The sequence below is a fragment of the Anolis sagrei genome, chromosome 12, assembly GCF_037176765.1.
Source record: "Anolis sagrei isolate rAnoSag1 chromosome 12, rAnoSag1.mat, whole genome shotgun sequence".
NCBI lineage: Eukaryota > Metazoa > Chordata > Lepidosauria > Squamata > Dactyloidae > Anolis > Anolis sagrei.
Genome location: NC_090032.1, coordinates 10834771 through 10848714, shown reverse-complemented (window position 1 = coordinate 10848714; position 13944 = coordinate 10834771). Strand labels below are relative to the sequence as shown.

The 13944-nt window shown below is 43.5% G+C and overlaps 1 protein-coding gene across 1 annotated transcript in view; it reads left to right on the top strand.

Moving 5' to 3' along the window:
* The window catches only part of CAPN1 (calpain 1), a 68803-nt gene that overhangs the window by 10078 nt on the left and 44781 nt on the right, over positions 1-13944 (top strand). The window contains exon 2 of the mRNA XM_060758212.2: positions 12744-13032. Coding sequence (XP_060614195.1) covers positions 12766-13032 — 267 coding nt within the window. The 5' untranslated portion in view covers positions 12744-12765. The remainder of the gene's footprint in view (positions 1-12743; positions 13033-13944) is intronic.

The window sequence follows — 13944 nt, the reverse complement described above, 5'->3', positions numbered from 1 at the left end:
CTGGGTTGCTGTGAGTTTTCCAGGCTCTCTGGCCATGTTCCAGAAGCATTCTCTCCTGATGTTTCACCCACATCTATGGCAGGCATCCTCAGAAGTTGTGTGGTTTGTTGTCAAAGGCTTTCATATCCAGAATCTGTGGTTTGTGAGTTTTCCGGGCTATCTGGCCATATTCCAGAAGCATTCTCTCCTGACATTTCTCCCACATCTATGGCAGGCATCCTCAGAGGTTGTGACCTCTGCCATAGGTGTGGGCAAAACATCGGGAACATGGCCATACAGCCGGAAAACACACATGAACCCAACTGCTTGGATATATTATAAAAATAACACCATGTAACACAATTTTTGTTCCTGGATTAGAAATGTTGTTTCTTAATTGGTTCTATCACAAAAATATGGGGAAAGTTTATTAAACTGCAAAAACTTTGTTTTGCAGCACATTTGGCTATAGTTTTTCAATAAATATCTCATAGAGTCTTAATCATTTCAACCTATGTCTTGTCGAAGGCTTTCATGGCCAGAATGACTAGGTTGCAGAGAATTTTTTGGCCTGTCTGGCCATGTTCCAGAAGCATTCTCTCCTGACGTTTTGCCCACATCTACGACAGACATCCTCAGCTTGTGATGTCTGTTGGAAACTAGGCAAGTGGGATTTATATATCTGTGGAATAATGTCTAGGGTGAGAGACAGAACTCCTGTCTGCCTGAGGCAAGTGTGAGTGTTGCCATTGGCCAGCTTTATTAGCATTAAATGGCCTTGCAGCTTCAAAGCCTGGCTACTTCCTGCCTGGGGTTATTATTATTAAATGTAATAATAACATAATGTTAAATGTTATTATTTTTTATTCATTCTTTCTGTGTGTTGTTGAAGGCTTTTGTGGCTGGAGTCACTGGGTTGCTGTGAGTTTTCGGGGCTGTCACAGAAGCATTATCTCCTGACATTTCGCCCACATCTATGGCAGACATCCTCAGAGGTTGTGAGGCCTGTTGAAAACTTGGCAAGTGGGGTTTATATATATGTGGAATAATGTCCAGGGTGGGAGAAAGAACTCTTGCCTGTCAGAGGCAAGTCTGAATGTTGGAATTGACCACCTTGATTAGCATTGAATGGCCTTGCAGCTTCAAAGCCTGGCTGCTTCCTGCCTGGAGTTATTATTATTACATATAATAACATAATGTTATTTTTTATTATTATTTCTGTGTGTGTTGTCGAAGGCTTTCATGGCTGGAATCACTGGTTGCTGTGAGTATTCCAGGCTTGAATGGCCTTGCAGCTTCAAAACCTGTCTGCTTCCTGCCTGGGAAAATACATTGTTGGGAGTTGTCCTCTAGCTCTGATTGATGTCTGGAATTCCCCTGTTTAGTGTTGCTCTTCATTTACTGTCCCGATTTTAGAGTTGTTTAATACAGTAGAGTCTCGCTTATCCAACCCTGGACATCATTCCACAGATAGATAAACCTCACTTGCCTAGTTTCCAACAGACCTCACAAGCTCTGAGGATGCCTGCCATAGATGTGGGTGAAATGTCAGGAGAGAATGCTTCTGGAACATGGCCAGGCAGCCTGGAAAACTCACAGCAACCCAGTGATTCTGGATATGAAAGCCTCAGAAAACAGACCTCACAAGCTCTGAGGATGCCTGCCATAGATGTGGGTGAAACGTCAGGAGAAAATGCTTCTGGAACATGGCCAGACAGCCTGGAAAACTCACAGTAAACTTCATTCATCCCTCATGATTCTCCACTCAGTTTTATTCTCTTTAGTGATTGGATGAGGTCAGTCGAGTGGAGAAAAAGTTTCCTAGATCAGGACATGATCTGCCAAGTCTTCAACCGAAAGGCAACGTTGATTTCAGTTGCATCTGAGCAACCGATCGCTGATCGTCACTCCGTTCCTGCCTTATCTTCATCTCTTTTCCTTCTGATCACAGTTGAGCAAGTCTAAACATGTTCATTTCCAGTAAGAGAGTGTGGCTTAGATCACAGTTCACTGGGGCACGCTAAGGGTGCATCTACACTGTCAAATTAATGCATTTCTAACTGCGTAGGAATTTTGGGAGTTGTAGTTTAAAAAGGCCTTTTGCCTTCCTCACCAGTCTAAGGCTTTCATGGCTGGAATCACTGGTTTGCTGGGAATTTTCCAGGCTGTCTGGCCACGTTCCAGAAGCATTCTCTCCTGATGTTTCACCCACATCTGTGGCAGGCATCCTCAGAGGTAGTGAGGTCTGTTGGAATTAGGACAATGGAATGGCTTTATATATCTGTGGAATGGCTGGGGTGGGGCAAAGAGCTCTTCTCTGCTGGAGCTAGGTGTGAATGTTTCAAGGTGGGCAGTTGAAACATTCACACCTAGCTCCAGCAGGGAAGAGCTCTTTGTCCCACCCTGGTCATTCCACAGATATATAAACCCATTGTCCTAATTCCAACAGACCTCACTACCTCTGAGGATGCCTGCCACAGATGCAGGCGAAACGTCAGGAGACAATGCCTCTAGAACATGGCCCTATAGCCCGAAAAACCCACAAGAACCTAATAATAATAATAATAATAGTAATAATAATAATCCTTCTTCCCTTGCTTTCACATATTATTATTATTATTATTCAAATTTTTATTTATATTATTATATTATGTTATGATGATATATTATTATATATTATTTTATTTATATTATTATTTTACTTATATTATATTAATAACTAGCCACCCCCTGCCATGCGTTGCTGTGGCCCAGTCTGTGTTTACATGTTTTGTGTGTGTATATATGTGTGTATATTTGTGTATATGTGTGTTTGCGTAAATATATGTGGTTTTGCGCATACGTTGTAATGTATTTCTTTTTGTTTTTTGGCATTTTAACTCCCTTCCATTGTGTTTTACAGTGTTTTATGAGTAATGGTCACTCGTTGGTCTGATAGGTGTCTTGTGTCCAAATTTGGTGTCAATGCATCCAGTGGTTTTTGAGTTATGTTAATCCCACAAACGAACATTATATTTTTATTTATCTAGACTAGCTGTCCCCTGCCACGCATTGCTGTGGCCCAGTCTGGTGATCTGGAAAATAAAGTAAAGATAAAGTGTTTGTTTGTAATATATGGAATTTCTTTATGCTTGTGCTGATGTAGAGATTGTCTGGTTGGCCTACTCTGAAACATGCAACATGTAATTGTCCTTGTTTAGGGGGTCCCTTTCACATCTATCATACTATGTGTGCGCGCGTGTGTATGAATAATATCTATCTATCTATCTGTATGGCTGGATGGCTCTTTGTCAGGAGGGCTTTGATTACATTTTCTTGCCCTCATGAAGGGAGTTGGACTGGATGGCCTTAAGTATTTTCTGTTGGTCAGGGGGATTCGGTGTGGGAAGTTTGCCCCAATTCCGTCATTGGTGGGGTTCAGAATGCTCTTTGATTGTAGGTGAACTATAAATCCCAGTAACTACAACTCCCAAATGTCAAAGTCTGTTTTCCCCAAGCTCCACCTGTGTACATATTTGGGCATATGGAATATTTGTGCCAAGTTTGGTCCAGATCCATCATTTTTTGAGTCCACAGTGCTCTCTTGATGTAGGTGAACTACAACTCCCAAAGGTCAATGCCCACCAAACCCTTCCAGAATTTTCTGTTGGTTGTGGGAGTCCTGTGTGCCATGTTTGGTGCAATTCCATCATCAATGGAGTTCAGAATGCTCTTTGATCGTAGGTGAAGTATAAATCCCAGCAACTACAACTCCCAAATGACAAATCTTTTGAGTGATGGTCACTCCTTGGATGGTCACTCCTATGTAGCCAAATTTGGTGTCAATTTGTCCAGCGGTTTCTGTTAATCCCACAAATGAACGTTACATTTTTATTTATATAGATAATGTAATAATAATAATAATAATAATAATAATAATAATAATAATATGACTGTAAGGCATAGAATGTTTGCCTATGTCTGTGGTAAGTGCTGTAATCTGCTCTGAGTCCCCTAAGGGAGAAGGGTAGAATATAAATAAAGTGTATTATTATTATTTGAAACAGAAAAAGATGAGTCCACAGCAGACAAGATCAGTTACATTGGATCACACGTCGGACACTTCCCAAGTGTCTAGGACTGTGTAATGTATCGGGTGCATAATGTGTGCAGATCCCAGTAAGGTGGCCTTTTGCAGCTGGCAGATAGTAATTTTGTCGGCACCAATTGTGTTTAAGTGCAGGCAGAGGCGGCCCTAGGTAATTTCCAATGGTAAGCAAACAGTATTTTGTGCTCCCCCCCCCCCCAACCAATCATTGATATATATATTTTCTGTTTGTCGTCGGAGTTCTGTGTGCCATATTTGGTTCAATTCCATCATTGGTGGAATTCAGAATGCTCTTGGATTGTAGGTGAACTATACATCCCAGTAACTAAAACTCGCATATGTCAAGGGCTAGGCGAGGCTCAAGGGCCCGGCCCCTTCAGGAAGAGGATCACCCGGCAGCGAGGCAAGGAAGCCGAGGCTCCCCCCGGACTGCTAGGGCTGTTGTGAGCTGAGGGGGTGCTCCTCAAGTGGCGGTCGAGGGGCATTTACAGAGGTGCCTCTGCACCCCTGGCAAAAAAAGTGTTCTGCGACCGCTTACTTTGCATAATGGACGAGCCGCCCCTGAGTGCAGGCCAAGGTCTTTAGGCACTGCACCCAGTGTGCCGATCACCACTGGGACCACCTTTACCGGCTTGTGCCAGAGTCTTTGCAGCTCGATCTTTAAATCCTCATATCATGTCAGCTTTTCCAATTGTTTCTCATCAATCCTGTTGTCACCTGGGATTGCAACATTGACAATCCATACTTTGTTTTTTAACACGATTGTGAGGTCAGGAGTCTTGTGCTCCAAAACTCTGTCTGTCTGAATTTGGAAGTCCCAGAGGAGTTTGATATGTTCATGCTCTGTAACGTTTTCTGGTTTGTGATCCCACCCGTTCTTTGTCGCAGGCAGATGGTGTTTGTGGCACAAGTTCCAATGAATCATCTGAGCAACGGTGTTGTGCCTCTGCTTGTAGTCTGTCTGCGTGATCTTTTGCAGCAGCTGAGGATGGGATCTATTGTTTCATCTGCTTCCTTGCAGAGTCTATATTTGGGATCTGTTGTCGACTTTTCAATTCTGGCTTTGATGACATTGGTTGTAATGGCTTGTTCTTGGTATTATTATTATTATTATTATTATTATTATTATTATTTCTGCAGTGAAATACTGCAGAAATAATAATAATAATACTTCCAAGCAAAATACTGTTTCCAGGTAAACAGTCCTTGGAAGACCCTCTGAGCATAAGCAGAGTGCATTTTCTTCCTTAATGTTTAATGTTTGGGATTAGGAAGCACGACTTCCTGGAGTTATTAGAGAGATGATTGTCCAAAACTAACAAAATGAAGTTCAACGGGGGCAAATGCAAGATATTCCACTTAGGCATAAAAAACGAAATGCAAAGATACAGAATGGGGGACAATGCCTGGCTCGAGAGCAGGACGTGTGAAAAAGATCTTGGAGTCCTCGTGGACAACAAGTTAAACAGGAGCCAACAATGTGATGTGGCGGCAAAAAAAGCCAATGGGATTTTGGCCTGCATCAATAGAAGCATAGTATCTAGATCTAGGGAAGTCATGCTCCCCATGCTCCATTCTGCTTTGGTTAGACCACACCGGGAATATTGTGTCCTATTCTGGACACCACAATTGAAGAGAGATATTGACAAGCTGGAATGTGTCCAGAGGAGGGTGACTAAAATGACAAAGGGTCTAGAGAACAAGCCCTATGAGGAGCGGCTTAAGGAGCTGGGCATGTTTAGCCTGAAGAAGAGAAGGCTGAGAGGAGATATGATAGCCATGTATAAATATGTGAGAGGAAGCCACAGGGAGGAGGGAGCAAGCTTGTTTTCTGCTTCCCTGGAGACTAGGACGCGGAACAATGGCTTCAAACTACAAGAGAGGAGATTCCATCTGAACATGAGGAAGAACTTCCTGACTGTGAGAGCTGTTCAGCAGTGGAACTCTCTGCTCCGGAGTGTGGTGGAGGCTCCTTCCTTGGAAGCTTTTAAGCAGAGGCTGGATGGCCATCTGTCAGGGGTGATTTGAATGCAATATTTCTGCTTCTTGGCAGATTGGGGTTGGACTGGATGGCCCATGAGGTCTCTTCCAACTCTTTGATTCTATGATTCTAAGTGTATTATTATTATTATTATTATGTCTGCAATGTTGAAATACAGCACTGCAGAAATACTGTTTCCAAGCAAAATACTGTTTCCAAGCAAATAGTCCTTGGAAGACCCTCTGAGCATAAGCAGAGTGCAGTTTCTTCCTTAATGTTTGATGTTTGGGATTAGGAAGCAGGATTTCTTGGAGAGGAGATTCCATCTGAACATGAGGAAGAACTTCCTGACTGTGAGAGCTGTTCAGTCCTGACTGTGAGAACTCTCTGCCCCGGAGTGTGGTGGAGGCTCCTTCTTTGGAAGCTTTTAAACAGAGGCTGGATGGCCATCTGTCAGGGGTGATTTGAATGCAATATTCCTGCTTCTTGGCAGGGGGTTGGACTGGATGGCCCATGAGGTCTCTTCCAACTCTAGGATTCTATGAGTGAAGGTGCCCATTCCGAAAACACATCCCTGCCAAAGCTTCCCTCTCCTGTCGTTTGAGAGATTAGCCATTGGCTCAGCTAACCTGTCCGAAACCGATCCGTCTTGGTTTTGATTTAGGAGCTGGAGCTGCATGTCCAGGGAAAGAGGTTGGGGCTGATACCATTCTGGGCTTCTGACAGCTGAGCGCTGGAATGACACAAGGAGAGCAGATGGCATTTTGGAAACCTTGCCAAGAAGGCTTGCTTGCATTCTGTCCTGGCATTATTTAAATCAGCCTCTGTGCCCCTGCCATCCTAATTCTTCCCTGGTCATAGACACATAGATTTGGAAGAGAGCAAGAAAGGCCATCCAGTCCACCCCCCTTCTGCTAGACAGGAAGAAACCATCAAAGCCATCCCGACAGATAACCATCTAATCTCTGCTTTAAAGGAGACTTCACCAGACTCTGAGGCAGCATGTTCCACTTTCAAAACTCTCTGCCCCGGAGTGTGGTGGAGGCTCCTTCTTTGGAAGCTTTGAAACAAAGGCTGGATGGCCATCTGTCGGGGGTGCTTTGAATGCAATTTTCCTGCTTCTTGGCAGAATGGGGTTGGACTGGATGGCCCACGAGGTCTCTTCCACGTCTATGATGCTATGATTCTATGAAGTCTAAAACATACTGTTCCTGCATTGAAGTCTCTGAGTCTAAGCAAACAATTCCTGCATTGAAGTATAAAGCATACTGTTCTGAAATGGAGTCTGAGTCCTGAACAAGCCCAGACCTGATCACAGGGTCTGCAGCCCCTCCCATGACAAAATTGCATAACGATACATACATATACAATCCAGTAAGCAATTTGAATTATATACATAAGAAATAGTAGGTTGCTATTTCCAACAACTAAAGCATACTGTTCTGAAATGGAGTCTGAGTCCTGAACAGGCCCAGACCTGATCACATGGTCTGCAGCCCCTCCCACGACAAAATTGCATAACAATACATACATATACAATCCAGTAAGCAATCTGAATTATATACATAAGAAATAACTAGTAGAGGCTTGAAGAAGGTTGCTATTTCCAACAACTAAAGCATACTGTTCTGAAATGGAGTCTGAGTCCTGAACAAGCCCAGATCTGATCACATGGTCTGCAGCCCCTCTCACGACAAAATTGCATAACAATACATACATATACAATCCAGTAAGCAATCTGAACTATATACATGAGAAATAACTAGTAGAGGCTTGAAGAAGGTTACTATTTCCAACAACTAAAGCATACTGTTCTGAAATGGAGTCTGAGTCCTGAACAAGCCCAGACCTGATCACATGGTCTGTAGCCCCTCCCACGACAAAATTGCATAACAACACATACATATACAATCCAGTGAGCAATCTGAATTATATACTTAAGAAATAACTAGTAGAAGCTTGAAGAAGGTTGCTATTTCCAACAACTAAAGCATACTGTTCTGAAATGGAGTCTGAGTCCTGAACAAGCCCAGATCTGATCACATGGTCTGCAGCCCCTCCCATGACAAAATTGCATAACAATACATACATATACAATCCAGTATGCAATCTGAATTGTATACATAAGAAATAACTAGTAGAGGCTTGAAGAAGGTTGCTATTTACAACAACTAAGGCCCTATCTACACAGCTGCATAACATCTAGATTATATGGCAGTGTGGACTCCGGTAATCCAATAGCCCTACGAGGAGCGGCTTAAAGTCCAATGGAGTCTAATGGCTTCTGCACACCATACTGTTCCTACTGAAGTCTAAAACATACTGTTCGTACATTGAAGTATAAAGCATGCTGTTCTGAAATGGAGTCTGAGTCCCGAACAAGCCCAGACCTGATCGCATGGTCTGCAGCCCCTCCCATGACAAAGATTTACGGTCAAATTACATGCCAATACACACATATACAATACAGTAAGCAATCTAAATTATATACATAACAAGTTTGAAGAAGATTGCTATTTCCAACAACTAAGGCCCCTTCTACACAGCTGTATAATATCTGGATTATATGGCAGTGTGGACTCAGATAATCCAGCAGCCCTGTGAGGAGCGGCTTAAAGTCCAATGGAGTCTAATGGCTCCTGCACAACATACTGTTCCTACTGAAGTCTAAAACATACTGTTCGTACATTGAAGTATAAAGCATGCTGTTCTGAAATGGAGTCTGAGTCCCGAACAAGCCCAGACCTGATCGCATGGTCTGCAGCCCCTCCCATGACAAAGATTTACGGTCAAATTACATGCCAATACACACATATACAATTCGTGCATTGAAGTATAAAGCATACTGTTCTGAAATGGAGTCTGAGTCCTGAACAAGCAGCCCCTCCCACGACAAAGTGTTATGTTCAAATTGCATGGCAATACAGTAAGCAATCTAAATTATATACATAACAAGTTTGAAGAAGGTTGCTATTTCCAACAACTAAGGCCCCTTCTACACAGCTGTATAATATCTGGATTATATGGCAGTGTGGACTCAGATAATCCAGCAGCCCTATGAGGAGTCTAATGGCTTCTGCACACCATACGATTCCTACTGAAGTCTAAAACATACTGTTCGTGTATTGAAGTATAAAGCATACTGTTCTGAAATGGAGTCTGAGTCCTGAACAAGCCCAGACCTGATCACATGGTCTGCAGCTGTATAACATCTGGATTATATGGCAGTATGGACTCAGATAATGCAGTTCAAGGCAGATATTGTGGATTATCTTCCTTGATATTCTGTGTGGAAGAACCCTAAGACTCCTAGATACCACCTGGGTTAGAAAGGAAGAAGGGAATGAGGAAGGAAGGAAAGAAAGAAGGCAGCCAGGCGAGCAAACAGGCAGAAAGCTTTTTCGTCGTTCAAATCTGGTCCCTGTGCCACAGTCCGCATGTTTTTCTGCATTCCTGTAGCTTCTGCTCATTTCCAGATGGCTAGAACTGGGAGGGGAGGGCAGCAAAGGGATTGTCATGCATGCAAGAATGAGTCTCTGCGGTTTTTGGTCTTTCCTTGCCCTCCAGAGAAATGCCAGAGACGGAACCTGAGGCCTCAATGCGTGCCAAGGCTGAGCTTCATGGCTCAGCTCCACTCTCGTCCCTAAAAGAAATAAACGGGGAGGTCGGAAGCATCCTTATGCCAAGTCGGACCCTTGGCCCACGGCATTGCAGTCAAGGATTTCACGCAGGGATCTTTCTCACTCCGCCTTGGCATTGGACCTGGGATTTTAGGCGTGCCAAAGCAGAGTTGGGATCCCTGATGACTTATCAATGAGTCATCATTGCCTTTTTCTTTCAGGGCAGATCTTCAGTACAGTACTCACAACAACAAGCCTTGGCTCATTCTCTCTCCGGGAAAGGATAGGATAGCAGATACTGCAGATATCCAAAGCATTCTGCATACTAATTTTGAAATCAACCCTCCTCATCAAATCATAGAGACTCCAAAGGCCACCCAGTCCTACCCCATGCCAGGCAGGAAGATAATAATAATAATAATAATAATAATAATAATAATAATAATAATAATAATCCCAGGTGACAGAAAGATTGCAGAGAAACAACTGGAGAAGCTGACACAATATGAGGATTTAAAGATCGAACTGCAGAGACTCTGGCACAAGCCAGTCAAGGTGGTCCCAGTGGTGATGGGCACACTGGGCGCAGTGCCTGAAGACCTTGGCCTGCACTTAAACACAATTGGCACTGACAAAATTAACATCTGCCAGCTGCAGAAGGCCACCTTACTGGGATCTGCACCCGTTGTACGTCAATACATCACACAGTCCTAGACACTTGAGTGTCTGCTGTGGACTCATCTTGTTGTGTTTCTAATAATAATAATAATAATAATAATAATAATAATAATAGAAAAAAGGTCGAGGAAAATGAACATGCAAAAATACTGGAATACTAAAATAAAATACACGATAGCAAATGATTTACGGGAAAACTGGTATAAAATGTTCTTTCGATGGTATTATACCTCAGAAAAATTAGCCAAATTAGAATCACAGAATCATAGAATCATAGAATCAAAGAGTTGGAAGAGACCTCATGGGCCATCCAGTCCAACCCCCTGCCAAGAAGCAGGAATATTGCATTCAAATCACCCCTGACAGATGGCCATCCAGCTTCTGCTTAAAAGCTTCCAAAGAAGGAGCCTCCACCACACTCCGGGGCAGAGAGTTCCACTGCTGAACGGCTCTCACAGTCAGGAAGTTCTTCCTCCTGTTCAGATGGAATCTCCTCTCTTGTAGTTTGAAGCCATTGTTCTGCGTCCTAGTCTCCAAGGAAGCAGAAAACAAGCTTGCTCCCTCCTCCCTGTGGCTTCCTCTCACATATTTATACATAGTTATCATATCTCCTCTCAGCCTTCTCTTCTTCAGGCTAAACATGCCCAGATCCTTAAGCCGCTCCTCATAGGGCTTGTTCTCCAGACCCTTGATCATTTTAGTCGCCCTCCTCTGAACACATTCCAGCTTGTCAATATCTCTCTTGAACTGTGGTGCCCCGAATTGGACACAATCTTCCAGGTGTGGTCTAACCAAAGCAGAATAGAGGGGTAGCATTACTTCCCTAGATCTAGACACTATGCTCCTATTGTTTCACCCACATCTATGGCATCCCGCCTTGGACATTTCACAGATATATAAACCCGACTAGCCTAGTTTCCAACAGACCTCACGGCCTCTGAGGATGCCTGCCATAGATGTGGGCAAAAAGTCAGGAGAGAGTGCTTCTGACACATACAGCCCGGAAAACTTGCAGCAACCCTGTCAGGAAGTTCTTCCTAGTGTTTACATTATTTATTTATCTTGTCAAAAGTGAGTTGAGGGTACAGTTATAATGTATTTAAAAACAAACAAAGTTTAAAACTTGGCATGAAACTAAATGTCCTTTGACCAGAAGCTGGCCACTTGGAATGCCTCTGGTGTCACTGTAGGAAGGTCCTCCATTGTGCGTGTGGCAGGGCTCAGACCTGCGCAGATAGTCGGTCAATGTGACTTAAGCAACGTAAAGTCATGAATTCTTGACAGCAAAAGGTGCCACCTCACCATCTTTAAATTTACTCGCCCAACGATGGAGGGTACTCTCATCAACACAATCACAATAAACAGCATTCTCTGAGGAATCTCCTTTGGGGTGACACCTTCTGCTGTCAAGAATTCAATGACTGCACGTTGCATAAGTCGCATTGACCGACCATCTGCGCAGGGTTCCATACTCCACACTTTAACAACACAACCGTTCAGTGCTAAGGCTTCCCGCCAAAATGGAACTGTAGAGGAGAGTCTACTGAATTAGCCAGTACCTGCCACATACTAGTACTGCCATCTGTTGAGGTGTTACAAAGGTGGAGGCATTACTTTTCACTTTAACAACACAACCATTTGATGCTAAGGCCTCCCGCCAAAGGGAACTGTAGAGGGGAGTCTATTGAACAAGCCAGTACCTGCCGCATACCAGTACTGTCATCTGTTGAGGAGTTACGAAGGTGGAGGCATTACTTTTCACTTTAACAACACAACCATTCAATGCTAAGGCCTCCCGCCAAAGGGAACTGTAGAGGAGAGTCTATTGAACAAGCCAGTACCTGCCGCATACCAGTACTGTCATCAGTTGAGGAGTTACGAAGGTGGAGGCATTACTTTTCACTTTAACAACACAACCATTCAATGCTAAGGCCTCCCGCCAAGGGGAACTGTAGAGGAGAGTCTACTGAACAAGCCAGTACCTGCCGCATACCAGTACTGCCATCTGTTGAGGAGTTACAAAGGTGGAGGCATTACTTTTCACTTTAACAACACAACCATTCAATGCTAAGGCTTCCCGCCAAGGGGAACTGTAGAGGAGAGTCTACTGAACAAGCCAGTACCTGCCGCATACCAGTACTGCCATCTGTTGAGGAGTTACAAAGGGGGAGGCATTACTTTTCACTTTAACAACACAACCATTCAATGCTAAGGCTTCCCACCAAAGGGAACTGTAGAGGAAAGTCTACTGAACAAGCCAGTAGTCTACTGGAGGCATTACTTTTCATTCAACTCCCATATTTTCACTTTTATATCTAGAGATTTGGGATGAGAAGAAGGTGAATTTGAGGATTGCCCCATCTCTTAATTTTTTGCCTTTGTCTTCTCTTTCTTTCAGGAAGGCTCTGTAATTCTCCAGGATGTCGGAGGAGATCATCGTGCCCGTTTATTGCACCGGAGTCTCGGCGCAGGTCCAAAAACAACGAGCAAAAGACTTGGGTTTGGGGAAACATGAGAACGCAGTCAAGTACTTAGGCCAAGATTACGAAAGGCTTCGGAACGAGTGCTTGCAGAGTGGATCCCTCTTCCGAGATGAGACCTTCCCTGCCTCCGCCTCTTCTTTGGGATTTAAAGAGCTGGGGCCAAATTCCTCCAAAACATACGGCGTGAAATGGAAACGACCCACGGTAAGGCATGAAAAATGAACGAATTTTTTTTCAGCTTGGAGGTCCTTTTTCTGAACGTTCCCAAAAATCTATCTATATTTTTGTCTAGCCGTCCCCTGCCACACGTTGCTGTGGCTCAGTCTAGTAATCTGGAAAATAAAGTAATAAGAAAGTATTGATTTCTAATGAACGAAATCACACCAAATTTGGCAACAAAATGTCTCACTACACAAGGAGTGACCATCACTCAAAAATTATGATTTTGTCATTTGGGAGTTGTAGTTGGTGGGATTTATAGTTCACCTATAATCAAAGAACCTTCTGAACTCCACCAGCGATGGAATTGGATCAAACTTGGCACACAGGACTACCCTGACCAACAGAAAACACTACAAGGGTTTGGTGAGCATTGACCTTGAGTTTGGGAGTTGTAGTTCACCCACACCCAGAGAGCACTGTGGACTCAATGAAGGATCCAGACCAAACTTAGCACGAATATTCCATATGCCAAAATATGAAAACCCAAGGAGTGACCATCACTCAAAAAATCATTTTGTCATTTGGGATTTGTAGTTGCTGGGATTCATAACTATGATGTACTTATTTGGGAGTTGTAGTTACTGGGATTTATAGTTCACCTACACCCAGAGAGCACTGTGGACTCAAACAATCAAAGAGCATTCTGAACTCCCCCAATGATGGAATTGAACCAAACATGGCACACAGGACTCCCATGACCAACAGAATACACTAGAAGGGTTTGGTGAGCATTGACCTTGAGTTTGGGAGTTGTAGTTCACCTACATCCAGAGAGCACTGTGGACTCAAACAATGAAGGATCTGGACCAAACTTGGCACAAGCACTCAATACGCCCAAAAATGAACACAAATGGAGTTTGGGGGAAATAGACCTTGACATTTGGGAGTTGTAGT